The 25,779-nt window shown below is 37.5% G+C and overlaps 5 protein-coding genes across 9 annotated transcripts in view; 3 read left to right on the top strand and 2 right to left on the bottom strand.

Annotated features, from left to right (window-relative positions):
• Positions 1-371: 371 nt before the first annotated feature.
• Positions 372-1,574, top strand: LOC134665121 (ribonuclease P protein subunit p25-like protein). Its single transcript, XM_063521949.1, has 4 exons — positions 372-550; positions 627-811; positions 972-1,091; positions 1,383-1,574. Exons 1-4 carry the CDS (start codon positions 455-457, stop codon positions 1,507-1,509), a joined length of 528 nt encoding a protein of 175 aa, XP_063378019.1. The 5' UTR covers positions 372-454; the 3' UTR covers positions 1,510-1,574.
• Positions 1,575-1,788: 214 nt separating this feature from the next.
• LOC134665120 (MOB kinase activator-like 4) lies at positions 1,789-4,444 on the bottom strand. Its single transcript, XM_063521948.1, has 4 exons — positions 4,288-4,444; positions 4,048-4,211; positions 3,694-3,903; positions 1,789-3,341 (listed from the first exon to the last, which is right to left on the bottom strand). Exons 1-4 carry the CDS (start codon positions 4,339-4,341, stop codon positions 3,095-3,097), a joined length of 675 nt encoding a protein of 224 aa, XP_063378018.1. The 5' UTR covers positions 4,342-4,444; the 3' UTR covers positions 1,789-3,094.
• Positions 4,445-4,641: 197 nt separating this feature from the next.
• Positions 4,642-7,623, top strand: LOC134665119 (T-cell immunomodulatory protein). The gene is made up of 2 exons (XM_063521947.1): positions 4,642-6,088; positions 6,609-7,623. Exons 1-2 carry the CDS (start codon positions 4,747-4,749, stop codon positions 7,037-7,039), a joined length of 1,773 nt encoding a protein of 590 aa, XP_063378017.1. The 5' UTR covers positions 4,642-4,746; the 3' UTR covers positions 7,040-7,623.
• Positions 7,624-10,466: 2,843 nt separating this feature from the next.
• On the bottom strand, positions 10,467-12,902 carry LOC134665118 (corepressor interacting with RBPJ 1). The gene is made up of 5 exons (XM_063521946.1): positions 12,635-12,902; positions 12,398-12,492; positions 11,680-11,930; positions 11,162-11,420; positions 10,467-10,917 (listed from the first exon to the last, which is right to left on the bottom strand). The coding sequence occupies exons 1-5, from the start codon at positions 12,704-12,706 to the stop codon at positions 10,833-10,835; spliced, it is 762 nt and encodes a 253-aa protein (XP_063378016.1). The 5' UTR covers positions 12,707-12,902; the 3' UTR covers positions 10,467-10,832.
• A 408-nt stretch (positions 12,903-13,310) lies between these two features.
• The window catches only part of LOC134665114 (receptor-type guanylate cyclase Gyc76C-like), a 30,123-nt gene continuing 17,654 nt past the window's right edge, over positions 13,311-25,779 (top strand). The window contains exons 1-3 of one of the 5 annotated variants that reach the window (XM_063521941.1): positions 13,311-13,507; positions 14,008-14,103; positions 23,087-23,288. In XM_063521941.1, coding sequence (XP_063378011.1) covers positions 23,115-23,288 — 174 coding nt within the window. In that variant the 5' untranslated portion in view covers positions 13,311-13,507; positions 14,008-14,103; positions 23,087-23,114. Of the gene's footprint in view, positions 13,580-13,920; positions 14,104-23,086; positions 23,289-25,779 lie in introns of all 5 variants that reach the window. The other 4 variants (XM_063521937.1, XM_063521940.1, XM_063521938.1 and 1 more) reach the window with 4 other exon arrangements.

Below are 25,779 nucleotides of genomic sequence, written 5' to 3'. Positions count from 1 at the left end.
AAGGGGCGCGAAATTCAAATTTTCTATGGGACGCTATTCCTTCGTGCCTACATTTTTCAAATTTGCCGCCTTTTTCTACTGACAAGATCTGCTTGACCAAGTATATCGATCAAATATAATTATCGATAGGTGTGCCGGTGCGGTAGTCTGTTACGGCTTTAAACCTTTATAAGGCAAAGGGAACATATTTCCCACCTGATTTCGAACTTTATTTCCAAGTAGTAAGGTTCAATTTTGCACAATTCCTGACACTCTAATGCCTTATAAAGGGTTAAGTTTGGTCACAAAACTGAAAATGTATTTTTTCTCCTAGCAACATAGCCATGTGCGTCTTGCTGTCAATGTCAACTTGACAAATGAAATGAAATGCATGTGAAATCTGTGAAATTGTGAATTTATTTAAATGTAAACATTCTGATTATTTTATTCTTAATTTACAAATCATTGAGTTACAATGGAAAATTATTTTAAGGGGAAAAATGTTGAAGAGGAACTTCAGCGAGATAAAATACCTATAAAAGATTTACCGGACAACTTTCTATGGATGCAAGTAAGTTGTATTTGTGGGTTAGAATTTTAGTACCTATGTTTATTGTTTCCAAGAATTAAAAAAAAAATTGTTTTAGGTAAAAGGCGGAAGTAAAATGGCAAATCTATTATCACACGCTTCAGGTATTTTAGAGGATAAAGCTGCTACAGCCGTGGTGTGGACTGGGACCGGAGTCGGCATACCCAAGGCTATATCTTGCGCGGAGATTTTAAAGAGACAATTTTCAATCGAACACCAAGTCACAAAACTCGCTTACAAAAAGTATGTTTATTAAATTTATATTTATATAACTTTGAAGATAATACAATAGTAAAGTTTGTGATTTCAACATATGGAAAAACTTTATTTCAAGGTTGTTTTTTTAAAGTTATTCTAGCCAAAAGACAAGGTTTTTTATAAATTCTATTGCTTTTGTTTACAGTGTTGAAGAGTTTTGGGAGCCAAAGGTGGATGGATTGGAAACAATAGTGGTTAAACGGCAAATACCTGTCATCCATATTTTACTTTCAGTCGAAATGCTCCCAGACAGTAGTCAAATTGGGTTTGTATAATTTTTAATCCACTAAAATCCCAGTTATCATTTTCTATGATTTTGTTTAACTAATTTATATTCTTCAAATATTATCCATCTGTATCTTTTCCATGTCATATACTAAATAATTAGAAGATAATACATGTGATTTCAACATATTTATGATGAATTGATCATAGTAAGTTCTAGTAAGATCTAGTTCAATAGTCTAGTCTAGAATATCATTGAGTATAAAATAATTGATTGGACCCATTCTCGCATAGCATGTTAACGAAATTTAAAACATTTTATTTTTTATAGATACCAGTCATTGCAAGGAAAGAAATTCTGGCAAAAAGAGCCAGCTAACAACAGCCAAAAGCAGCATCAGTCGTATAAATCGAAAAAACCATTCAAACATAAGAAAAATCAAACAAACACAAGCTAAACGTCTATTTATCAGCTATCTATATAACTTTAAGTTTTATGTAATAAATTGATGTTTACGTCATACATTCATAATTTTATTTCAGATTTTATATAGAAATTCGGCTTGGTGTAATTTTTATACCAGGTTTCATTCATCCTAGTTCCAGAGAATCCATATCTACAGCTTTCCATATCAATCGAACTACTGTGGAACTGGCCCAGTAAATATTACCTCTTTATTATCATCAGGGGTATGATTTTTAATTTGAATAAGTACAGGAACAATTAAAAAAACCTATAAAATACTACAATTTTATTAGAGTTTATGATAATTGATAAAGTGGTTACAAGGTAATTTTAAAATGACTAAGTATAAATAGGTTAATAATAAGAAATATGTAATACCTATTACTAACATCTTATTTTAACCCTTTCAGTTCCAAGAGTTTACTTGTTTAATTAACAGAAATTTCCTTTATATTAAATAATGCAGTGCAGAAAGCGTTAGATCTGCAAAATGTGACCACATGTGTCATAGTAATCTCAAACTATATACTAATGTTGACATACATAAATCATGTTTAGTGTGTGGGCCCAAGAATGGGTAGGTTCATCAAGACCAAATATAATAACTTTTACACTGTGCTAAAAAGTAAAATAGTATGCAAATTAAAAGTACTACCAGGCGTGGCTCACTCCGCGATTTCGTCGCTTTGCTACAGGTAGCTAAAAGTACGTCCGTTCGACCCCAATTTTGGGGTTTGCCATAAGCCGCGCGTGGCGCTGTCGCCACCTAGCGGCCATATCTGTGCTGATCGTGACAGACGCGTGTTGTTAGAGTAGAGAGTGAGTCTTCTGTACCTAGTACTATTATTTATTCTGTGCTACTACTAATGTACTAATATATTTTTGTATTTGTTACAATATTTTATTTCAGTGTCTAAAATTGCCTCTTAATAAAGTCCAAAGTTTACTATTTTACAATCTGCTAGTAGACACTAGTTGCTATAAAGATAATCATTCTCACATCCATATAGGTTCTACATATTTTATGACACACTTACAAAGAATAAGAGATTCTACTTAATTTGGTTACAATGGAATATATAACATCTCATTATTCATAGTTATCCTATACTCAAAAAAATTATAAACCTTTAATAGCCTATGGTGGTTATGAATGTCTAAAAAACATTACAATATTCCATCACTTCCATCAGGCTATGGTCTACAACTTTGTGTAAACCACGCCTGAATTATAGCAAAGTATCAAGCTGTTTAAAAAAGAAACATTAGCAGAACTAGGTAAAATGTGCAGCATTTCCCAAACTATGGGTCGCAACCTATTGGTGTAACCAATAATATTTTATGCCCTGATTTTAAAACGGCCAAGAGGTGAGCCCTGAATATGGCATTTTTGTTAGATCAGTTGGATCCCAGTCAAGTTTCGGAACCACTGCACTAACATATCAATACATAAATGATAGTTTTAAATGTCAAGAGGCATCTTTTTCTCTATATATATAGCTCAAATGGCTAAACTTCCACTTTACTGATCACCAGAGTACATAATTCACAACACAAGTGAATTATTTCTTTGAATCTCAGGCTTCTGATTCTCCAGCTGGTTGAGGGAGAGGTACTTCACCTTCAAGTTTTGGCAAAATCAATATTTCTTTAGAAATAATTGAATACTTTGTGACAAAATAAGTAAACCTTTCGCACAAATGAGTTTCCTTCTCGAAAGCATCAAAAATTGACCGATGATGGAAATATGCATGTGAAAAAATTCGGTATACTCTGCGACATACTGAACCCAATTTTGCCACTGATGACTCTTTGATGCTCACCCTGTGAATGAAGAATACCATTTTAATAACTGTAGAATTTGTAAATTAACAAGTGTTTGACAAGTGTTATCAGAGAAAAATGGTGTCTATTTTTATTTGAAAGTAGAAACATTAATACAGATAAGCTACAATGTTTTGGTAAGATCAATAAAGACAGACACCCCTCTATTGCCAAATATATATACAAACACATTTTATTTTGTATATTACCTAAATTTTTTCTACATTTCAAGTTTACGATTTACTGAGCATTTTTTACATTGATTATGACAATCTTCAGAAAATTCGCGTTTGTACAGGGCAGCAGTAGACAATTTCGTGGAATGCTCCTTTTATGTATGTAGTCAATTTACCTGCTAGGAAAATATTTGTTGCTGTTTAACAAGCATGCGGCACCGTCCAGGGTGTGTCGTGTGTAGTCAATTGCAGGACACTCCTTAGGTGTCTTATGAGCAGCACACAGGAAAATCCACTGCTCAGTAGCAGTCATTTGTGTGCATGTTTCTGGTTTACACTCATTCTGCAGGCGGACTGCTAGACCGTTTAGCTCCATACAGAATTGCCTGAAAATTAAAACGGCTTTAATTAAAGTATGATACAGTTTTAACTCCTGACTATAAGTTTCTATTCGGAGACAACTTTTTCGGAGACAATTCACGGTCTAATATGAGTAATCTAAGGGTTTTAAGACTTAAGTTTATTCTCACCTTAAGTGTTCGTACTTCCAAACACCTTCGTCTTGCGCCTCAGGCATTTTCAAAATAGCTTCAAGATTGGCCGGATCTCGTCTAATTGTTTGCTGTATGAATTGTTGTACGGCTAAAGTGCTATCCATCTCTTCGAAAGGTTCATCAGGCCAACGGCAAAAGTCCTGTAAAAAAAATGTTAGTGCATAGTATCGTATAGTCGTACATCGTTAATAAAATAATATGAATTTGAAATCTTACTTTTGCTTTAGATCCGGGACGGTTGCGCCTTAATATTTGCACACCATCTGCCATGGTTTAAAGTATAATTTGATAATAAAACGGATAAAATAGTTTCAATATATCGCAAGGCTTGACTTGACGGTCGGTCTCATAAAAAGAAAGAGAGAGCAAAAAACGAGCGAGAATATTTTATTTTTTGTATTGTTGTCGATGGTTAGGAGGTTATTTTCAAATCAATCTAGCGAGTACCGAGCACAGTTAATTTTCATACCTGATTGTGTAATGTGTGTCTCCAGCCTTATATAAAATAGGAGAATGCGGATTGCTGCCTGCGGAGAATGGACTAATGACACTGACAGCTGACAGATAAAGGCGATGAAGAAATACACAATGTACACAACACAATTGTAAAATAAAAACGTAATTTACAAACCGACAGTGGAGTTATCACATGTGTTATAATATATTATAGTTAAAATGATCCTGCCACAGTTAAAATGTTTAATGTTCAGTATTTTGCTTACGTGTTGTTTGTGTATAAGTGATATGACTGAGAACTCTTTTGGCAAATTTAAAGAAGGGATCATTGCTGCATTTGGAGATTTCAATTCAGATGAACTGACGGATGCCTTTGTTATCAAGAATGGTTCTAGTGTAGAAGTTTATCTAGCGCATGACAAGGAACCGTTCCTAAGGCCTTCAATATTCTCATGCAATTTTAGTAATATTATTGTTACAAGTGTAGTGCCTGGAGATTACGATGGTGACGCCTACATGGACATTCTTTTGACCACACAGACTGTAAATACTAGTAAATCTGAAGTTCATGAAGTGCGGATTATATGGGGTGGTATACCAAGCCTCAATTGTTCAGATGCTCTTTTAGTAAAAGCCATAACAGTTGGGCAGCCCCTAGTGATGGACTACAATCGTGATATGACACTGGATCTTTTTGGACTTAATACTCAAAACCAAAGAGTATTTTGGGTATTTGATAAAACAAGGACTACACCAAAAGAGATACCAATGGGAGATACTTTATTCAAACCTATAAAACTTCCTCACTCACATTCATTTCTTGATGTGAATGATGACGATGCTGCCGATCTCCTAGTAACTACTAAGCTGGATGTTGAGTTATGGTTGAGTAAAGAAGATGACGGCTTCAGGTTCAACAACAGCATTGAACTTCTCGTTGGTCACCCAACAATTTATGGTCAAACACTATTTCTGGATGTAGCCCTTTCAGGAGAGTTCTTTTTAGTTATACCTGTATGCTATGATACACAGTGCATCAATAGTACTATCCTGATTTATGATAATCATCAGTGGCATGATCTGCAAGTGGACTTGAATGATGGCAAAGGGACAGTATGGCGGTTTGTGCCTCCTCGCAATGAGTTGTATTTGGATGTAATAACAATGCGAAGTGGAGATTATAACATGGATGGGTACCCCGACATTCTGATGACTCTCAGCCCAGTGAATAGTAATGAAACAAGGGCATTCCTTCTTCATAATGTTGCTTGCACATATGCTGAATGTAAATTCCACAGAACATTTCAAGTCCAGTGGGATATTTTCAATTCATTTGGAAGTGATATTGTCATGGCTACATTTTATGACTTTTATATGGATGGTGTACTAGATATAATTTACTCAAAGAAAAATACTACAACTCAAAAGTACACAATGCATGCATACAGAAATGAATTGGAATATGATACAAATTTCATAAAAGTCATTGTTGTCACTGGATTGACTAATAAAAAAGTGCCCATTATAAATGGAACTCTGTATAATAGGAAATTGACATTTGGTAAGCTCATTAGTATTACACCTCTAAATAATTTATCTAATTACTTTCAAGATAAGATAAAGCTCATGCTAACAAGCTTTTATTTAATTTGCATTTGTTTGGGTCAAATCTTCCAAGCTAAATTAGACCCACTCACACTTCCCATTATTGGACTGAGCTGAAACTTCACATACATTTGTTAGTTAAATGACAATGCAATAATATGGTACAGTCAGCATCAAATATATTATAGCTGCAATAGTGGTCAAATAGTTTGTTACACCATATAGGTATTTAGTATCATTTGACAAATTATTTTATTTCACACCGACTATACCATCAAGCTCAGGTGATACCATCAATGAGGTGACCGTAGGAACTCTGTGATAAAACAATGCAATCTAATTCTGTTTGGGTTTGTTAGAATTGTCTCAAAATATTAGCTGCCTGTTGATAGAAAAATACAGCATAGTCAGAGATAAAAGTGTGTATATTTATATACATTGATGAGAAAAAACTTATTGTATGTTTTGTTTTTCAGGAACTAACTTGCCAGGCCCTAAGATAAGCTATAACACATGGTCACAAGAAGGAACCTACAGGAAGGGAGCTTGTGCGCAGTTGTCTCAGTCTGCATACTATGCGCTGCAGCTTCCATATTCAATATTTGGCCTCGACAGAACCCCTAACTTTGTAGACACTTTAAATGTTGGTCTATCAGGATTTTCCAAAAGTTGGACTCAGATAATACCTAATTCTCAAATCGTGGTGATTCCTGCTCCTCCAAATGATCCTTCACAATGGAGAGCTCAGTTGTTTGTGACACCAAGTAAGCTAATTTTAAAGAGTGTGTGTGTACTGACTGCCATAATTGTAACTATTATAGGTTGTGTATTATACTTACATTGGAAAGAAAGAAATGATCGTGATGATATCATAGAAATTGATGATAACACCTATGTGAAGATTTAGGACAAGGGATATCCATAGATATTTAAAATAGCTATGTATTTTAAATTAATTCCATTATCTTTTATGTAAATACTTATAGATACCTAGTAATATTTTACCTATTATTGATATGTAATGACACCAATGCATCTGCATCATTCATTATTTACAACACAGTAGGTACCTACTTGTCATATTTTAAATCTTGTTATAGTAATCTGTCATAAAAGAAATTGCTTACAATATAGCAAGCTATGGATTCCATTTATTTTCGAATTATTCATATAAGTACAGTTAGAAAAATAAATGTGTTCAAATTGGTACCTTATTCCTTGTCTATTAAGTTCGAAAGTGTATAGATATTTCTGTATGTTCTGAATGTTCAGAGTAATAAAGCGTTTCCTGTATCCTAGATTATGTCGTTAGCAATAGAAGAGTGTTCATGACTTCAAGATGACGGTGTACAATTGTACACCAATAAAAAAGTACACTGTGTACTTTTACGGTGTACTTCAATTTAACATCATAAAATACTGTGATAATTATTTAATTATATTAATTTAATGAAAGAACTGCAAAAATGTTCAATTAAAATATAAGCTCTATTTTTGTGTTTGTTTTAACTTTCTGACCTGTATTTTCCTTAGTCAGGGTTATACATCTCTTGCATACAATACGAAGTTACGAAGCCATATATAGCAGTTATAAATCCAGCTCTATTGACAACTATTAAAGTTCAAATTTAAACAAATAATTTTATATGACATGCACTAATAGAGGGAAAGGAAATATCTACTGAGCTAAAAGTATTTTAAACTTTAGTGCCACATGTAGTCACATCTAAGGAAAGGCCGTGTGTAAACCTTTCTAAATTCAGCATTCTCCATCCAATTTTTAATTAAGAGGCGGAACGTGACTGAAACAAGTGTAACGAATTTTGTAGCCTGCTGAAGCATTATTGTTGCATATTACAAGGTGCTCTTAGTTTAAAACATATTTGTTGTTTACCAAATTACTCCTTATAGTTACTCCGATAGCTTGATTGTTATTTTATGGGTTAATAATAATAATAATAAGCCCGCAGGGCAGCTTGTGGCGAGCTGTTGGGGAGTAACGATCCCACGGACCCGAGTGCTCCCGAGAGTCGGTCAGGGTCTCCGTCTCCGGCGTGTCTTCGTCGGTCGGAGTGGACCCCAAGGGGACCCGCAGGACTCTCAGCTCTGGCTTGCCTTCATTGGCCGCCCAGAGAGGAGTCGCTAGAGCTATATGCTCCAGGGGTGGAAGTGAAAGATGCATAAGACGCGAGTTGGCACAGTGGCTGGTAACAGCCACTGGGTAGAAAGCGGCGCACACCTCTCGACACCCCTGAGCCGCTCACACCGATGTTGCTCCTGGTCGTCTTTACGACGGCAGTTTCAGGGGCCCATCTAGTCAGTGGCAAGTCACCACCTGCCTCGATGACGGTGTTAACATTGTTATGGCAGGTGTCCAGACCTCTTTGCAATAGACCAGTTTCATTGTCCACCCAAACTTCAATCTATAGACCGGAACACTGTTCACTTTTTCTACAATAGTCCCAATGCCTGCTGCAACCGGTTCATGGGTGTCTATTGTTGCGCCTGTGAGCGGGTTCCAGCAGGCGTTCTACATGACATTAAAGCTCTCCAAAGGGCCTCTACGTGTTGGATCTGTATCCCCACGCAAGCCTATCAAAAGACCGGGATGTATAGGCCCGTGAAATCCAGAAAGGAGATACAAATAATAATAATAAATCATTTATTTCAAGTAACTTTTACAGACTCATAGATATTGTTAGTAAATACTTATAGCTATGTTAGTTTTTACACTTATCACTATATATACAGAATAAATATAATTAAAATTTGATTAAATAAAATAATGTTTCTAGAAGTACAACATACCAAGTAGCGTTTAGACATAATAAGTACTTCTAGAAACATGCATATTATCACAGTGCCTCATATATGGGCAGTCAAACCTCTCGGCTATCAAACGCAGGATAGGGTTGGGGCTGGCCCGCACCCGGCGCACCAGGGATGTGCATCGCTTGCGCATAGTCGTATAAAAGCAATCTATGCGTGCTTCAGCAAACATCCCTGATGCGCTACAGAAGCGGGGCAGCCCCACCAGGACCCGGAACGCATTGTTAAATTGGACCCGGAGAGCCCCATAGGCCCGCTGCGTGTAGTATGTCCATAAGCTGCATGTATAGAGGGAGGTGCAATATGCTCTAAAGAGAGTTAATTTCACCTCCCTAGTACAGCGCGCAAACTTACGCGCAATCATGTTTGCCCTCACCGACAGGGCTCTCCGTTCACGCTCGATATCCATGTTGTCTTTTAAGTCTGAGGTGACAATATGGCCTAAATATTTAAAGGTCCTCACCCTTTCCAGTGAACTACCGTTTAGGTTGAGGGGAGGTACCTTGGGTATCCGATAACCAGTAGGTTCAAACACCATGTATTGTGTTTTACCTACATTGTATTTTAGCCCATGTTGGATGGCGTAGGTCTCACATATACTTAAAAGTTTTCGCAAACCACAAGCCGATGCGCTCAACAAAACCATATCGTCGGCATAGCTCACATTATTCAGACAAACTGTGTCGATATGGCAGCCAACATGAGTTTTGCCGAGCGCCTCGAGTAGCTCATTTATGTAAAGGTTAAAAAGTGTGGGCGAGGTCAACCCCCCCTGCCTCACCCCACACTCCAACCGGTACGGGTCCGATAAAGTACCTGACCATCTAACACTATTGACCTGATTTCCATACCAATACCTCAGAATTTGTATGGTCTCATTAGGTAGTTTAATGGCTTCTAGTTTTTTCCATAGGATATTGTAGGAAACCAGGTCAAAAGCCTTAGACAGGTCTAAGAAGCACGCATAAACTGGCGTCTTTCTGTTTAAGTAATATTTGACAGTGTGCTTAAGGCACAGTATTGCACTTTCCGTTGATAACCCTGGTCGAAAACCAAACTGGTTGGGGTTAAGGCTCACGTACTTATTTAACTGTGCATTAAGCACACTATCAAATACCTTAGCAATAATAGTGGCAAGGGATATAGGCCTGTAGTTATTGGTGTCAGACAAATCACCAGTTTTATTTTTAGGTACAGGAATAACTACAGTTTTCATCATATCCTCAGGCAAATAACAGTGCCTTACGCACAACGTATAAAACAAAGCTAACACTCTTGAGATGTGGGGACCCGCATTTTGGAGATGTTCGATGCTGAGGCCATCGTGCCCTGGGGACTTGCCTCGGGAGATAGATTTAATTGCTTCCGATACATCCTTAGCAGTATATCCCGGTCCAGGTTCCACGTCGTTGATCTCAGCATCGCTCATCTCATCCTGCGACAGTACAAGAGGCGATCTGACAACGAAATGATCTTTAAACAATTAAAAATATAAAATACCTAGGTATGTACTTAATTATTTATTAAGTAAATAGCTTAAATTTAAATATTAAAACTGAAACACGCAATGTACATAGTGCAGTTACTTGCAATATTTTTAAAACAATTAAATAACGCCGTTTTATAATCGTGATTTTCCTGTGATACACGCGGAAGTCTCTTCTTAACTCCCTTTATTAGAATTAGCCTATCATATGGCTACAGGCTCAAAAGACCCCCAGTTGTTTCGAAGTGCCTCATTCTACAACACATTTTATTATAAAATAGAGTTACAATAATCGGAGCCTGAGAAATATGTTACATGGGGAATTAAGTTAAATTTAAAGATAAAATTTAAAGATAATTATATTCTAAAGTAAAGAATTTAAAATTCAATCTCTGTCCCTTGACTTCCTTTTGTGTTTCTTGTCCTTCTTTGATTTTTTATGTTTCTTCTCCTCAAGTTTCTCCAGCTTCCTGAAAGCAAATATATAAATCAAGTGTGGATACAAACAATTTTGCTACAGAGCAAAAAGTACCGTCTGTGTCTGTGTGGAAGGAAAAGAGTGATGGAATGTATTGTTTCCCTTATATTCCACAACTCATCTCTCTGCACAGACTACACGCAACTGTGTAGATTTCAAAAATATTGCTGGATATGATGCCATGCAAGCCCTATAAAGCATTCATACAATTATGTTTTTTTTTAAAGTATTCTTACTTCAACAACTTCTTCTTTTGCTTCTTAGTTAACTGGCTTATCAAGTCCATTTCAGTCAAATTAGCTCCGCCTTCATTGTCCTCGATCCTGGTGGCAGCAAGAGGCAGAGCTCCGGGCTTCATGACCAGCCCAGAGTCTCTCATGTGCTGCATCAAGGTTGGAACGTCGGGCTTTTCCTCTTCCTCTTCAGGGGCAGATGTGGAAGCTTGGAGTGCACGGGCCTCGCTCATTGATAGGGAGTACATGGAACATTCTTTATCTGTAAAGATAAATTTAATAGTAATTTGAGGGTTAATTAACTAATTTTGATACCCTTTTTTATAAAATATTGAGAAAGAATAAAACCTGTTAGCTGTTGAATACATTGTTACGGCATAATCTTACACCAATTTATATGTCTTATGAAACTTCACAAACTGATTCCACTTTACCTACTAGCATAAAAACAGACTTAACTTATCATTTAGTTTTGTGTTTGATTATAATAATTTTGATTGTAGGCAGCCCTTTCCTCTTACCTGTATTAATGTGACCCCATTTGTGGCATTTGATACATCGCACATTCCTCACCAAAATGCCAAATGGCTGGTCTCTGATTTCATTGTCACCCTTGCAGTAACTTTCCCTAGGTGCATTGTATTTCCGCTGCCACTCAAACTTGTACTCTGGTTCATTGTCTTCTCTTTCACGCTCCTTTTTGACACCAGGTGGTGGCTCATACATAAAGTTGAGACTGAGTTTGTCTTTACTCTCTTTGCTCAACAAAGCTCTGCGAAAATAAAAATAAAATATCTTCAATAAAATCAAACTACATACAGACAATTTTACAATTAGGTTGCTGAGCAGACTCAAACTTGGACATCCAAGGTAGGGTATAAATCCTGTAATAACGGGACAAGCAAATCTCACACATGGTCCCAGCTTGGAAACCATAAAAACGTGATTTGATGTACCTGCATAGATATGTCAATTATTTAGAGCTGGATGCTCTAAATAAGATGCTTAATTGTACCAGTTAAAATATTCAAAAACTAAGGCTAACAAATAGAATACATTTCAAATTACCATACCATGAAAAGGTGGTAGGACAAGAAATTATCTCTCAAGGATAAGTTAATACTGGGAATATAGGATTATGAGTAAGAATTTGCTGAATAAATGTTGAATAAAATGAAATATCAATCAAGGAATTATGTAGATATCAGTAAAATTAGTGATGTAGGTTAAATATCTTACTTGTTTTCATGTAATTCCTGTTCTCTTTCATATTGTACTTTTAATTCCTCTTGTTTTTTCTTGTATGCATCTGTTTTCTGTTCTGCCATCCATACCTAAAGAAAAAGGATTAAATTCACAACAAAGAACTCACATATCCCAAGGTTACTGCTGAACATCGATTAATATTTTGAAATAGGAGGAATATTTATCTCAAGAAAATGTCTAAGTTGATTGCAAATATGTGATGTAACTTACTCGCTTTAAGTTATCCCTCGAAGCAGGGTGGAAAAACTTTTTACACATATAATTATTAAAACCTTTTCCCATTTTGTGGCTTGAAGAAACAAACAAAAGTAAGAACACCTTCAAACACTACAGGTATAATATTTTCTTACAGTTAACGTATAGTGATAACACTCGTGTCTTTAAATGTAAATGAATAGAGTTTTGATCTGTTTTAATTACTTTAAATTAACACAACATATTCTATCCTACTGCACAGAAATAAGCCATGACAGTTTTGAGTTTCATTCCATGTCACAATCACAATGGCATAGATAAGATAAATTAAAAAAAAATCAGTTAAGCGGTTACACACTATAAATATCCCATATGTCTACTGGGAAGTTCTTAGAATAGACCCCTACGTACTTTTATAGTCGTAACACACTACCGTACTGTACCGCAACCTTAGTGCGGTGCGGTAGTGTGTTTAGGCTTTTATATTGCTTTGATATATGGATACATATTTTACATAATATAATGAAACATTGTAATATAACCAACCTTATATATTTTTCTCATCAAGTAATAGAAATAAATATATTATTACAACCATTTTAAATTATTTGGCGTGCACATCACAGTTTGGTAAAGCCGAAAAGGAAGAAAAATGACGTATATGTGTTTACTTGAAGATAACTATCTGTGGTCGCAACTCGCAATGGATGGCATGAAGTCGAGTGGTGCGCTGTGTTATGTGACTTTGTTTTGTATTTTGTAATAAAAAGAACTCGAAAGTTACTGTGTTACCCTGTTTATGCGCTAAATATATCGAGATATAAAGTTGATTAGTGAAATATGTGTATTTTCCGGGTTTAGGAAAAGTATCTTCAAAGAGTAAACCCAGTATGTTGTGTCGACTTTCTAGTGTTAGTTTTCCACCAACGTAGTTAGTCGCAATGTATGTATTTTATGCAGGTTCGAGTTGTATGTTTAATGTTTTGACTAAATATCACACGGACAGGATCTAAATCCGATTAATATCTGTATTTAAATAGTACGAACGAACGTCTTAACGCAAATAGAATTAAAAATAGTTTTTACGTTTATACTCATTATACGGACTTATTTTGATTTTATTGTCACTCTTGCTGTATATATAGTTATTACATAGATCAGCGAAAAGTTAGATGTTGATCCAGCCGTAGTGCAGTGGATAATCCGGATCCACAATGTACATGTACACATTGTCATTGTGTTGCTCTTGCTCTATGTATTTAACACATTCATACCCTTTTATCATATTGAAGTATTTTTAGAATACGACAGTGCTATTGGAGCTCGATTTTAAGTGTAAATAGTTTTTCATGCAAAATGGAATATAGTTTGGGTTTTTAATTGTGCAGTGTAATGAATGAACTTGGACTGTGATGCAAGTGCAAAGTGATATGGCTTCATGAAGAACAAAAGGATCTTACAAACAAGATCATTTAGAATTTATGGTGAGTATACTTTTGTTCACATGTTTTCTTTAAAAGTATTCAATGTGTTCTAATTTTATTCTTTAAGTACTTAATTTTAGTGTGATCTTTACATTTGTTCAGAGGTAGAAAACCTTTCTAAAAAATCTCTTAAGTTTATCTGAAGAAATTGTATATGTTCACTTTGTTGGTTCTATATCCTCAAAACCAATTTTTAGATATATAAATTCACTTTTTGCAGAAGTAATTTTATTTATAGTTGGTTAAACAACTTTGTCAGTAGAAAAGGCGCGAAATTAACATTTTCTATGGAAAGATAATCCTTCTCGCCTACATCTTTTAAATTTGCCGCTTTTTAGGGTTCCACACCCAAAGGGTAAAACCGGACTTTATTACTAAGACCCTGCTGTCCGTCCGTCTGTCCTTCTGTCCTTCTGTCTATCCATCAGTCTGTCCTTCTGTCTCCGTCAGTCTGTCCTTCTGTCTAACCATCCGCCTCTCTGTCTGTCACCAGGCTGTATCTCATGAACCGTGATCCGTGATAGCTAGGCAGTTGAAATTTCACAGATTATATATTTCTGTTGTCGCTATAACAACAAATACTAAAAACAAAATAAAATAAATATTTAATTGGGGCTCCCATACAACAAACATGATTTTATTGCCGTTTTTTGTGTAATAGTACGGAACCCTTTGTGCATCGATTCCTACCCAACCCTACAAGAAACTTGTTCATTCACAGAAACTTAATGATTGCAGTACTATCTGCATTTAGATTAATGTGTTTATTCATTTTGCTTAAAATACATATTAATAATTATTATTTTTTAAATTTATAGTGCATTTGGTGTAGTGATATTTATATGAATATAAGATTTTTAAAAGAAATCTAAATTGGAGCCAAAATCTTAATAAATGAACCAAATTTTAAGTGTATATATAAATCTAAGTTGTCCTTTACTCTATTCTATTTAATAGTTAATATTATTAAATGTATCCTTTGTGAGGTGAATATATTTTTTTTATTTATTATTTTAGTGTCTCAAATCTGGCTCCAAATAGTTAGTGAAATATAAAGGCCTGTCTCCATATTGCGCGGCAAACTATCGAACATTGGCTCGCGAGGCAGCCGCGCCCAATGGATACCAGGTTGGTTCGCGAGCCAACACGGTCAGATATGGAGACATGAGTGCTGCATGTTCTCAAGTTTCAGATTGTTCCTTTATTATGTATTTTCTTAAATAACTTCAAAACTAGTTAAATATTTATCTTAAAATTCAGGTCAAGTGCGAGTCAGACTGCACACTTGTAATAGATTTCCTGTCATCTATAGGTAAAGAACTATTTTGTGTATTTTATTCATACATTTTAGACCCAGTAGTTTCGGAGATAAAGGGGAAGGGGGGAAATGGTAGGATAGACAGACGCACGAGTGATCCTATAAGGCAGCGGTCGGCAACCAGCGGCCCGCGAACATCTTACTTGCGTCCCGAGAGCCTCCCTGGCTATTTTGTATGTAATATTGACATATGACAATGTCTCATGAAATCATAAATATTAACAAAGTGCGGCCCGCGTCCGCTTCGTTAACTGCTATGTGGCCCTTGGCTGATAAAAGGTTGCCGACCGCTGCTATAAGGGTTCCGTGTTTTCCTTTTGAGTTTAAAAAGTTTAAAAATAACTACGCATTGTTGTGAGAATCTCAAAATAGGTATTATTTTTTCATTCATCATTTATTTATATAGGTATATGATGGACTGCGTTTATGAAATAAGTATGAACATTCGTCATTATACAATGGCACGTGAGCTTGATCGTAGCTACGCTAAGGTTTTCTTCGTCGTCGTGCCAATGATGGTGGCCCGTGTGTCATCACAGGCGGCATACATAGGTTGAAAATCTTCGTCTTAAGGGCCACCCCGCATTTAGCGTCTTTCGAGCGTCGGCGTCTACAACTCTATGGCCGCTGCTCGACGCAACGTCGACGCAACATCGACGCAACTGCGCAGCGACGTCATTTTCCATAGCGCTGACCAGCCCCCCACATCTAGGGTCTTTCGAGCGTCGGCGTCTGGTCAGCGCTATGGAAAATGACGTCGCTGCGCAGTTGCGTCGACGTTGCGTCGTCTGGCCAGCGCTATGGCTAATGACGTCGCTGCACAGTTGCGTCGACGTTGCGTCGAGCAGCGGCCATAGAGTGGTAGACGCCGACGCTCGAAAGACGCTAGATGTGGGGGGCCCTAAGACTGCGGTAATTGGAAATGTCATAAGACACCGCAATTGAACAGAGTGGGAATACTTTGTACCGTCAGCACCAAACAGCGACGCTGGATACTATACTATAGAGACGTTTGCTCCCCGCAAATCATCCATCGTAACAATTGGACAGGCACTAACCTAGTGTGCCACCAGTGCCACTTCAGTTGTTGGATTTTATAATTTGTCAACTCCCGCCCGACTCGAGCCCGAGAAGTCTAACATTAACTGAACGCAATCCATACCATTGCGCTTACGCTAAGTTGCATCTTGCCCACATCTTGCCTGTCCCTCCCACTGTCCATCCCACTCTGTACGCTTACCACGAGAGCGCCGTGATAGCCTTCGTCCATATACCCGTCTTTTTCTTAACTGCCTACGCTAATTCTCGCGAGGTGTCCAATAGCCAAGGGGACTCTGGGCTCCTTTGGGATGCAAGCGTATAAGCGCTATGATAAGCAGGATGTTGCACAACGATGAGTTTCGCAATATTAAGGAGTTCACCGTACGGAAACGGAGCCAAACTTACCCAAAGCATGTTGAAGTTTCTATGCTGTGTTATCTGCTATGTAGTTTAAGTTCAAATTTAAAATTTTGTGATGTATAGTTAGGTTGAGAAATTATCATTATAAGTCAATGGAAAATCTCTAGTACAAGCATTATTGTTTATCTTACCTTAAACAACCGAAAATAGGTACTACACACCTAACACACCTGATGTTATAGGTGAAAATATTCCATAAAATAATAAAAATAGTTATTCAAAGGAATCACAAAGGCGGTGCTATAGGCTACTTTGCAATTTTTGCAGTAAAGCAGCCATGAACAAATCCGCTACTTCCGCCGCCGGCACATAGGCAGGTACCTACCTACGTCCGTTAACTAGGACGTCATAGGTTTCACGGTAATGAGATGACCACGATTTAGGAAGGAGCAAGTTACTCCTGTCCTTCTTATAATAGGGTGGATCTACTTTTTTGTGGTGTTATTTTGTACCGTTGTCCAAGTGACAATATATTTGTCTATTAATAGTAATAATATTAGCTTTAAAACTAGTGACTGTTAATTCTTGGGATTAGTTGCCAAGAGTGGATCCCAGGCTCCCATGAGCCGTGGCAAAAAGCCGGGACAACGCGAGGAAGAAGAAGAATAATAATATTAGCTTCAAGCTTTTATGCATATTACGCTTTGTAAATCTGTAAAACCATATGGAAATCGCTAATATTACAGAAGTTATAGTTATAACAACCATAAAAATGCATGTTTGATAAAGTCAAATACCATAAAATCTGAATTTAACGGGTAATTTTACCCCTGGTCAACTAACCGTAACCACGGCAAGGGGTCATCCATTAATTACGTCACACGAATTTACTAGGGTTTTTGACCCCTCCCCCCCTCCTTGTCACACTTGGTCACATTTGGCAAACCCTCCGGGACCCTAGTGTGACGTCACATTTTTTCTACGAAATCGCCAAATCGAATTAAGTAAGTACCTAAGTATTATTAATATTTTATCAAAATATTTTTGACGATATAAATATTAGTAATTTTATAATCCAAATCTGCTTAGGAAAGAAAATTAAAAGAAATAAAAACGATTATCGTTTTAAAAACTTGTTATTTAAATGTACAGCGAATAAAATAATTTAAATAAATTTTCGGTTACTGACGAAGTTAAAGTGACGTCTCAAAGTTTGTGTCTCCCCCCTCCCCCATGTCACAATATGTCACATTTTCTTGACCCCCTCCCTCCCCCTAAACGTGTGATGTAATTAATGGATGACCCCCAACGAGTGACACTAAAAAATTGATTCACCCAATTCATTAAACAGACGCACGTTTATAATATTCCTTCCTTGTCTACTAATTACATGGAGAAATTTTAATCGACCTCTGCCTTTAGTCAAATGTAAAAATATGGTGCTTACAACTTACTCAAAAAATTTCCCATAGTTCTTAATTCGCTGTCATAAGAGCTATGCGACATATTTTTGAGTATGATGAGTACATCCATATTTTTACACTTAAATGTACCTACCTATATTTGTATAATAGTCTAAGAGCTAGCCCCATAAAATGGACAACGATTTGAACGAAAAGTAGCAACCAAATGAACCAAACCGATCCGATCTGGGTATCCGGCAGCTGTTCATTGGTGGTCAGAGTTACCGGCCAGAAAAACTTACCAGTCGAGAAAATAGCCGAAGTTGTCTCATTTGTGTAGGGCAGGCTCTATGTTTTAATATTAGAATAAAATGCGACGTCAATAAGTATCATAACATCATAAGACGTCACCTGGCACTTGTAACTATCCCTCAATAGGAACGGCTGGCAATGTTAATTTCGAATAAAATACATAAGTAACATATTACCGTTAATACCTACTACACCCAAACCCAAGACTTCTCCCAATAATTAAATAATATACAATATTGTTAGCGGTGTCTCTGTTCGGAGGCTGGAGTCGTTTTGAGTTGCGCTTTAAAAAATATTCAATAAATGACTAGGTATAAAACTTCGGGTGTATTTTTAGCGGAAGTTTTCGGTAAAACTGGGTCGATTTATTCAAATTTAGACCCAAAACACTCGAGTTCCTACCAAATCTAGTACCAAGTTTCTGTAAGTACAACTTACGTAGAAGGCCGACAGAATTTTGTTGAATCATGTACATACGTACTTATATGTACTTAGGCAATACGGCTCGGTGGTGTGGAGTGGTCGATTTTTATTATCTTGAGAGTGGGTGCGGTCGGGAGTGGCAGGCCAAACATCGACTCGACGAGATCAATAGCATAGGTATGTTGTCGACACTGTATACACACGTCTAGTATGCCATGTCCAGCAGTCCGTACAAAACGATGATTTTTTTTTAAAAGTTACGTAGTGTAGATTTTCAATATAAACAGTGGATTGGACTTGAATTTAACATACTCTGCTGCATGCCATAACGTCGTAGAAAGGTATATAGTTGCGCCTGAAGGATATCTGTGTTTTAATGCTATTAACCATATGGTAAAATAAACCCTCTGTGTTTTAACAGCTTTAACAAGTTGTTGAATATATATTTAGCTTAGCCAACAAGTGGTTCTTATGTCCGAAATTACAAACACATTAAGCTTACTCTTTACAAAATCTAGAAACATGAAAACCGACTCTGCTTTGGTCATGCGTATAGGACTAGTATCTCACTTTTAAATTTTTCGTAAACTACAACTACACTTCGCAGATGCATTGCAGGTTTCCTCACGATGTTTTCCTTCACCCAAAAGCGACTGGTAAATATCAAATGATATTTCGTACATAAGTTCCGAAAAACTCATTGGTACGAGCCGGGGTTTGAACCCGCGACATCCGGATTGCAAGTCGCACGCTCTTACCGCTAGGCCACCAGCGCTTCAAAGGTGTATGTGAAGTCCCCAATCCGCATTGGGCTAGCGTGGGGACTATAGCCCAAGCCCTCTCGCGCTTGAGAGGAGGCCTGTGCCCAGCAGTGGGACGTATATAGGCTGAGATGATGATGATGATGACAACTACACTGCTCTTTGCTCTCGACTATATATTTTAACAGTTATTCGGTTCTATTAATAGCTCAATAAATAATTATGTAACATAACATAAGTCGAGGTTACCAATACTCGACTCTACGTTAATCGCATAGATACTCAGTAGGCACCTTTTGTGATTAGGTCTTGTTTTGATAATAGTCCAAATACTCAATTATTAATCATGCAATGTGTGTAAAACATGAACAATTAAAGTGCTCAATCGACAATAATGAAACTAGTTCTATGTTCCACTTCTAATAGCTGATTTGACCGGTTCCTTGGGAAGGCTTGACGATTGCCGTCGCGCGTCCTTTCCCCGGTGTAATTTTGTCAGCGCGACCAATTAAATGCTTTGGATCTATCGTCATATTCAACGCGTAAACGAGATAACCTTTGCAACATTTCCCGAGATTAATTTATCAATAATGCTGAAGAACCGGTCACTCGTTTCACTTATTGTGGTTCCTAACCACTAAATTAGTATTTGATGTTCCATACGAAAAGGAATGCCGGGGATGTTGGCTCTTACGTCATTAAAAATGTGCCTTCAATACAATTGACACTTTGCATCGTAAAATACAATTGGCCGATGGAACTACACATGTAGAAATTTTGTGTTTTCAGCCTATTTGACTGTTGTGAATAATGCGCCATTGGCATAAATATCCAATTAAAATGATCCATTAAAATTTTAACTACTGACTAATTTATAACTTCTGCCTTAGATCAACATATTTGTAAGCGTCATAGTTATCCCCGTAGCAAAAATAGATAGAACTCTAAATCACCTCTCGAACATCTTGACTCGATAGCAACTCATTTAGTATGCATGCCTACGTTACAGGCCTAGTTTATACATACACCTAGGCATGCGTTTTAAACATTCTATGCAATTTGTTTGCACTGTTGTACTTAAATTAGGCGGTACTGGTGGTAGGTAGAAGTGAAATGAATGGAGGACATTATTTCATGGTTCTGGTCACTCTGGTCTGGTTATTTAGTACATATCTAACGTTTAACATTTCTTTAGACAATCTTAACTACTTAAGATATGCATTATTTCGTGATTACTTCCTCATCTTAAAATTACCTTTTGCATGAATTTTCACTAGTACTAATTATTCATCATCGCAATTGTCAAAATTTCTACCTATTTGCGAGCCCTCGCACACTTATTTATTACTCTATTTATAGTTAGAGGCAAGGCAACCCACTAGTTAAAAACAGTCAGATAAACTATTTATTTATCAGAAATTGAACTGAACATTTCATAGAAAGAAGATAGTTAAAAACATTGACAAGTGTATAATGATGTTATAATCGCTTACACACTATTTTTAGCGAGATATCATAACTATTTGAACAGTAAAATGACAGGGCGAGATTGCTCTAGCTTTTTATTGTTTTATCAGTTATGTTTGGGATGCACGTCATGTAATTTATTATGAGCACGTTACCTTTTTATTTAATTCTAAAAATAACTTGCCGGCGTTATCGCTGACGCTATCTCAAGGAGAGATCGTGCCGTCGCAAAGCCGCGCTGCTCTGCGCCGCGAGCGACCGCACCGCGATTATTTTCATTACTTACTTAGCGCAGGCACATGAACTCTCAGGATAACCAATATAACTTGACCTCGAGACCCGATAGAAGTGTATGTGCTAGAATAACGCTGGTAATATACTGGATAAATTGGGCGTTCGACTTGCAGGCGCTGGATATGCCGTAGGAATATCAGCCCTGCACCCAGATTAGCACTGCTAGCCCAGCTAGATACGGTCGGCTTTAAGTCACTGGATTAACACTTAGTAATTTTAAGAATATACATTATAACTGTAGTGCACTTGTTACAATTAGCGTTTGTGGAGCCTGCGCGTGACGTCTTGCACTTGCATAGACGACACATGAAACGTTTCAACTGTGTAGGTTTTAAAAAATGTACTCTTCACGATTTAGTTGCCATGACGCTGATGTACGTCTAGCTTGTGCATTGAACCACAGAATAAATAATACTAGGTACAGAAGACTCACTCTCTAACAAAACACGTCTGTCACGATCAGCACAGATATGGCCGCTAGGTGGCGACAGCGCCACGCGCGGCTTATGGCAAACCCCAAAATTGGGGTGGAACGGATGGAGTTTTCGCTACCTGTAGCAAAGAGACGAAATCGCGGAGTGAGCCACGCCTGATTGAACTCAATATCCATATTAACTTCAATATAATTAGCCATTATCATGACTCGTCGTCATCTCCGTGGGCAGCGGCCGGCAGACGGTGGCGTGTTGTCAAAACAGCGGCACGTCAATTGGTCTAATCGGTGTCCGGCTGCGAGCCAATTACTTACTTGACAGTATGGAAGCAATTCCTACATTTAAGGGCGGAAAGCGCACTGCAGGAAGACTTCCCTTTATTGAGTTACAGAAATAGACGCACTTATTGTCGCCATCGCACGCTGGGCCACGCTCTCTTTAACCATGCATTTGACCTTTAAATTTTTAGACACGAATATATGTAGCCCACGAGTTGTTTAATCTTTCGCGTTCGGATCAATAAATGTTAGTGTCGCTCTTTAATACTCCGTCCTATAAAATTTGCATTAATAAACACACATCAGATATGTCCGCGCAAAAGTTTCCTCGACACCTGAACGATTCGGGTAAATTCATCAATCAACTCTAACTAGTATGGATAAAGTAAATATATGTATAGGTAGATGCAGAATATTTTCTTTAATATGACCAAGTCAGTCGTTCGTCCAAATTGGATATATGTAGACAAGCTTGACAGTTTCTCTAAGACGACCTCTATCCCCGCCCTTGGGATTCCGTTAGTGGACACTTGGATAGTTTACTATTCTATGTATTCTATGTATGGCCTGTTGATGTTGAGTATGTTCATACAAGAGGACGTAGCAGGAAATTGTGAAATGTATGCTGTTAGTAGGCAATCAAAGTGTTTCTAAAATGATTTATTAACTCACGGTTGACTCAACACTATACGTACGTATGTTAATGTAGACCAGGGGTCTCCATCTCCAAACTTTTTTACCTGAGGGCCATATTACGCCTCAGAAACCGTCAGCGCCGGGGGGTGTATCCGGTTGCTGCTGTTAGGGCTGAATCCCTGGAGCCTGGCTCCCGCGGGCCGGGGTTTGGAGAGCCGTGATGTAGACAATGAGCAGCATTTTGTTTTGTTGGCAGTTGCGGCTAGTGCGGTGAAGGCGTCGGCATGTGGCGCGGCGCTGTGCTGGCGCTGGCGGCGCTGAGCCTGCTGGCGGCGCCGGCGCTGGCGCTGCACAAGAAGTACAACATCACCATCGGGTACCTGCCGTCCATTAAGGGCGAGCTCCGCGACCGGCAGGGGCTCGCCATCTCTGGGGCGCTGTCTATGGCGCTTGAAGAGGTTTGTGCTATACATACTGGCAAAAAAAGAGTAGAAATTAAAAAGTGGCAACAATGTATATATTGGTTTGAAAGTTACGACACTACAGTGTTGCCACTTTTTATTTCTACTCTTTTTTGCCAAGCTGTAACTGTGTTTTTATGACATTATTCATAAACTTTTATCGAATCTAACAAGATGTTGATAATTATTTTTAGCTTTCCATTAGAGAAGGGTCCACATTTTACCTTAACTGGCTTGGCTGTGACACACGGACGGACAGAAAGACAGACAGACATGACGAATCCATAAGGGTTCCGTTTTTTGCCATTTGGCTACGGAACCCTAAAAAATAAGTCTAGACTCGCCCTGCCCACCATACTCAGTTTAAGCCATTGAAATTTAAAACAAATTATTTGGAAAATAGAGTTGATTTTCCTTTGGTTCACGTTTTAAGTAAAAAAAAAAGAATTTTCAGTGTAACCTCAACCTATCCAGGCTTTTTATTCATAACTTGCTGAAATAGAATATACCTAAATAATTGTAAACCTTGGCCCCATATCCTCGGTTTGCAAGGATCCTTCAAGGTTCATTATATCACCCGTTATGGAAACTTTTCAAGAAGCAAAAAGCAGGTGTTTATAAAGGTGGCATAAAGAAACAACATTAAGGTGATAAACGATACATTATTGGCGAGTATTGTAAACATAATCTGGTTCACTGATCTGTCGTTTTTAGAGTTCCGTGGCCAAATGGCAAAAAACGGAACCCTTATGGATTCGTCATGTCTGTCCGTCTGTCTGTCTGTCCGTGTACATGTCACAGCCACTTTTTTCCGAAACTATAAGAACTATACTGTTGAAACTTGGTAATTAGATGTATTCTGTAAACCGCATTAAGATTTTCACACAAAAATAGAAAAAAAAACAATAATTTTTGGGGGTTCCCCATACTTAGAACTGACACTCAAATTTTATTTTTCATCAAACCCATACGTGTGGTGTATCTATGGATAGGTCTTCAAAAATGATTTTGAGGTTTCTAATATCATTTTTTTCTGAACTGGATAGTTTGCGCGAGAGACACTTCCAAAGTGGTAAAATGTGTAACCCCCCTAACTTCTAAAATAAGAGAATGATAAAACTAAAAAAAATATATGATGTACATTACCATGCAAACTTCCACCGAAAATTGGTTTGAACGAGATCTAGTAAGTAGTTTTTTTAATACGTCATAAATCGTAAACCGCAGTTTTATTATGTTACTTGCTGCTACGAAACCCTTCATGGGCGAGACCGACTCGCACTTGGCTGCTTTAAAAAAAAAATAGAGTGAGACACGTGTTAGCAATCTTTATAAAATATGCCTATGTTAGAAATATAAGGATATGTATATATACATATTTATGGAATATTATAAGCCGAATCGTTACCGCGTAATAAACTCTGTAGATTGTTGTAAAAATTTAGCGGTTTAAGTTGACAAAACCGCATTGCAAGTCGTACTTACTCTACAAAGACGTTCTTGTTTATTTAACACGAATTCATATCTAAACTTCCGTATCTAAAAATAGCATTAGCAAATAAACCACGGAGTCAGACATTCCTCACACGGGCGACGTAGCTCGAAATATTGTGGGTCGAAGAAATAAATCTTTCAGCCAATGCTAACTTCTTCTTCTTCCTCGCGTTATCCCGGCATTTCGCCACGGCTCATGAGAGCCTGGGGTCCGCTTGACAACTAATCCCATGATTTGACGTAGGCACTAGTTTTTACGAAAGCGACTGCCATCTGACCTTCCAACCCAGAGGGTAAACTAGGCCTTATTGGGATTAGTCCGGTTTCCTCACGATGTTTTCCTTCACCGAAAAGCGACTGGTAAATATCAAATGATATTTCGTACATAAGTTCCGAATAACTCATTGGTACGAGCCGAGGTTTGAACCCGCGACCTCCGGATTGCAAGTCGCACGCTCTCACCGCTAGGCCACCAGCGCTTCAGAGTTCAGCCAATGCTATCGACGTACGTAAATAAAGCAGGCTCTGTATGTTTGTTTTTCTAGGTCGGTTTCAGAGCATACGGTTGTGATAGTTGATTTATTGGTGATCCCGAACTTGACCTAATCATTAGCAGTAAATTCCATTAACCAAAGGACAACTTAATTATCTATTTAGCTTTTGTAAGTAACTACGTTAGAGATGTAATAGTTATATTGAATAAAGCAGTACCTACTTAGGCTTTTTGGTTGCTCGGAATAAAGATCTATATGTAAAATACAATACAACAACTCTTAATCTCTTACTCATTTCAAATATCAACGATGTCTGAGCTCAGTTATTAGACGAAAGAGCGAAAGTGTTGTAACAGTTATGCCTATTGGCAAATGATTTGGATGATTTAAACATCTGGTTTGTTTAACGACTACACATACTCGGACAGGCGTATCATAACTTTGATTGCGCATTTTATAGAGTGAAAGAAGAAATCTTCGCAGATTTAGTCACGTTACAT

The sequence above is a fragment of the Cydia fagiglandana genome, chromosome 6 (assembly GCF_963556715.1).
Source record: "Cydia fagiglandana chromosome 6, ilCydFagi1.1, whole genome shotgun sequence".
NCBI lineage: Eukaryota > Metazoa > Arthropoda > Insecta > Lepidoptera > Tortricidae > Cydia > Cydia fagiglandana.
The sequence above is the reverse complement of the archived record's forward strand: the minus strand, read 5'-3'. Positions and strand labels throughout refer to the sequence as shown.

What these genes read in the sequence shown, in the direction of transcription:
- LOC134665119 (XM_063521947.1), top strand. Translation starts at nt 4,747, where the DNA reads ATGATCCTGCCACAGTTAAAATGTTTAATGTTCAGTATTTTGCTTACG. An exon ending in TAATAGGAAATTGACATTTG is followed by an intron (nt 6,089 to 6,608) that starts GTAAGCTCATTA and finishes TTTGTTTTTCAG; the next exon opens with GAACTAACTTGCCAGGCCCT.
- LOC134665120 (XM_063521948.1), bottom strand. Translation starts at nt 4,341, where the DNA reads ATGGCAGATGGTGTGCAAATATTAAGGCGCAACCGTCCCGGATCTAAA. An exon ending in TGGAAGTACGAACACTTAAG is followed by an intron (nt 3,904 to 4,047) that starts GTGAGAATAAAC and finishes TTTAATTTTCAG; the next exon opens with GCAATTCTGTATGGAGCTAA. An exon ending in AACAAATATTTTCCTAGCAG is followed by an intron (nt 3,342 to 3,693) that starts GTAAATTGACTA and finishes CTTCATTCACAG; the next exon opens with GGTGAGCATCAAAGAGTCAT.
- LOC134665118 (XM_063521946.1), bottom strand. Translation starts at nt 12,706, where the DNA reads ATGGGAAAAGGTTTTAATAATTATATGTGTAAAAAGTTTTTCCACCCT. An exon ending in CAGGAATTACATGAAAACAA is followed by an intron (nt 11,931 to 12,397) that starts GTAAGATATTTA and finishes TTATTTTCGCAG; the next exon opens with AGCTTTGTTGAGCAAAGAGA. An exon ending in ATGGGGTCACATTAATACAG is followed by an intron (nt 11,421 to 11,679) that starts GTAAGAGGAAAG and finishes TTATCTTTACAG; the next exon opens with ATAAAGAATGTTCCATGTAC.
- LOC134665121 (XM_063521949.1), top strand. Translation starts at nt 455, where the DNA reads ATGGAAAATTATTTTAAGGGGAAAAATGTTGAAGAGGAACTTCAGCGA. An exon ending in ACAAAACTCGCTTACAAAAA is followed by an intron (nt 812 to 971) that starts GTATGTTTATTA and finishes TTTTGTTTACAG; the next exon opens with TGTTGAAGAGTTTTGGGAGC. An exon ending in CCAGACAGTAGTCAAATTGG is followed by an intron (nt 1,092 to 1,382) that starts GTTTGTATAATT and finishes TATTTTTTATAG; the next exon opens with ATACCAGTCATTGCAAGGAA.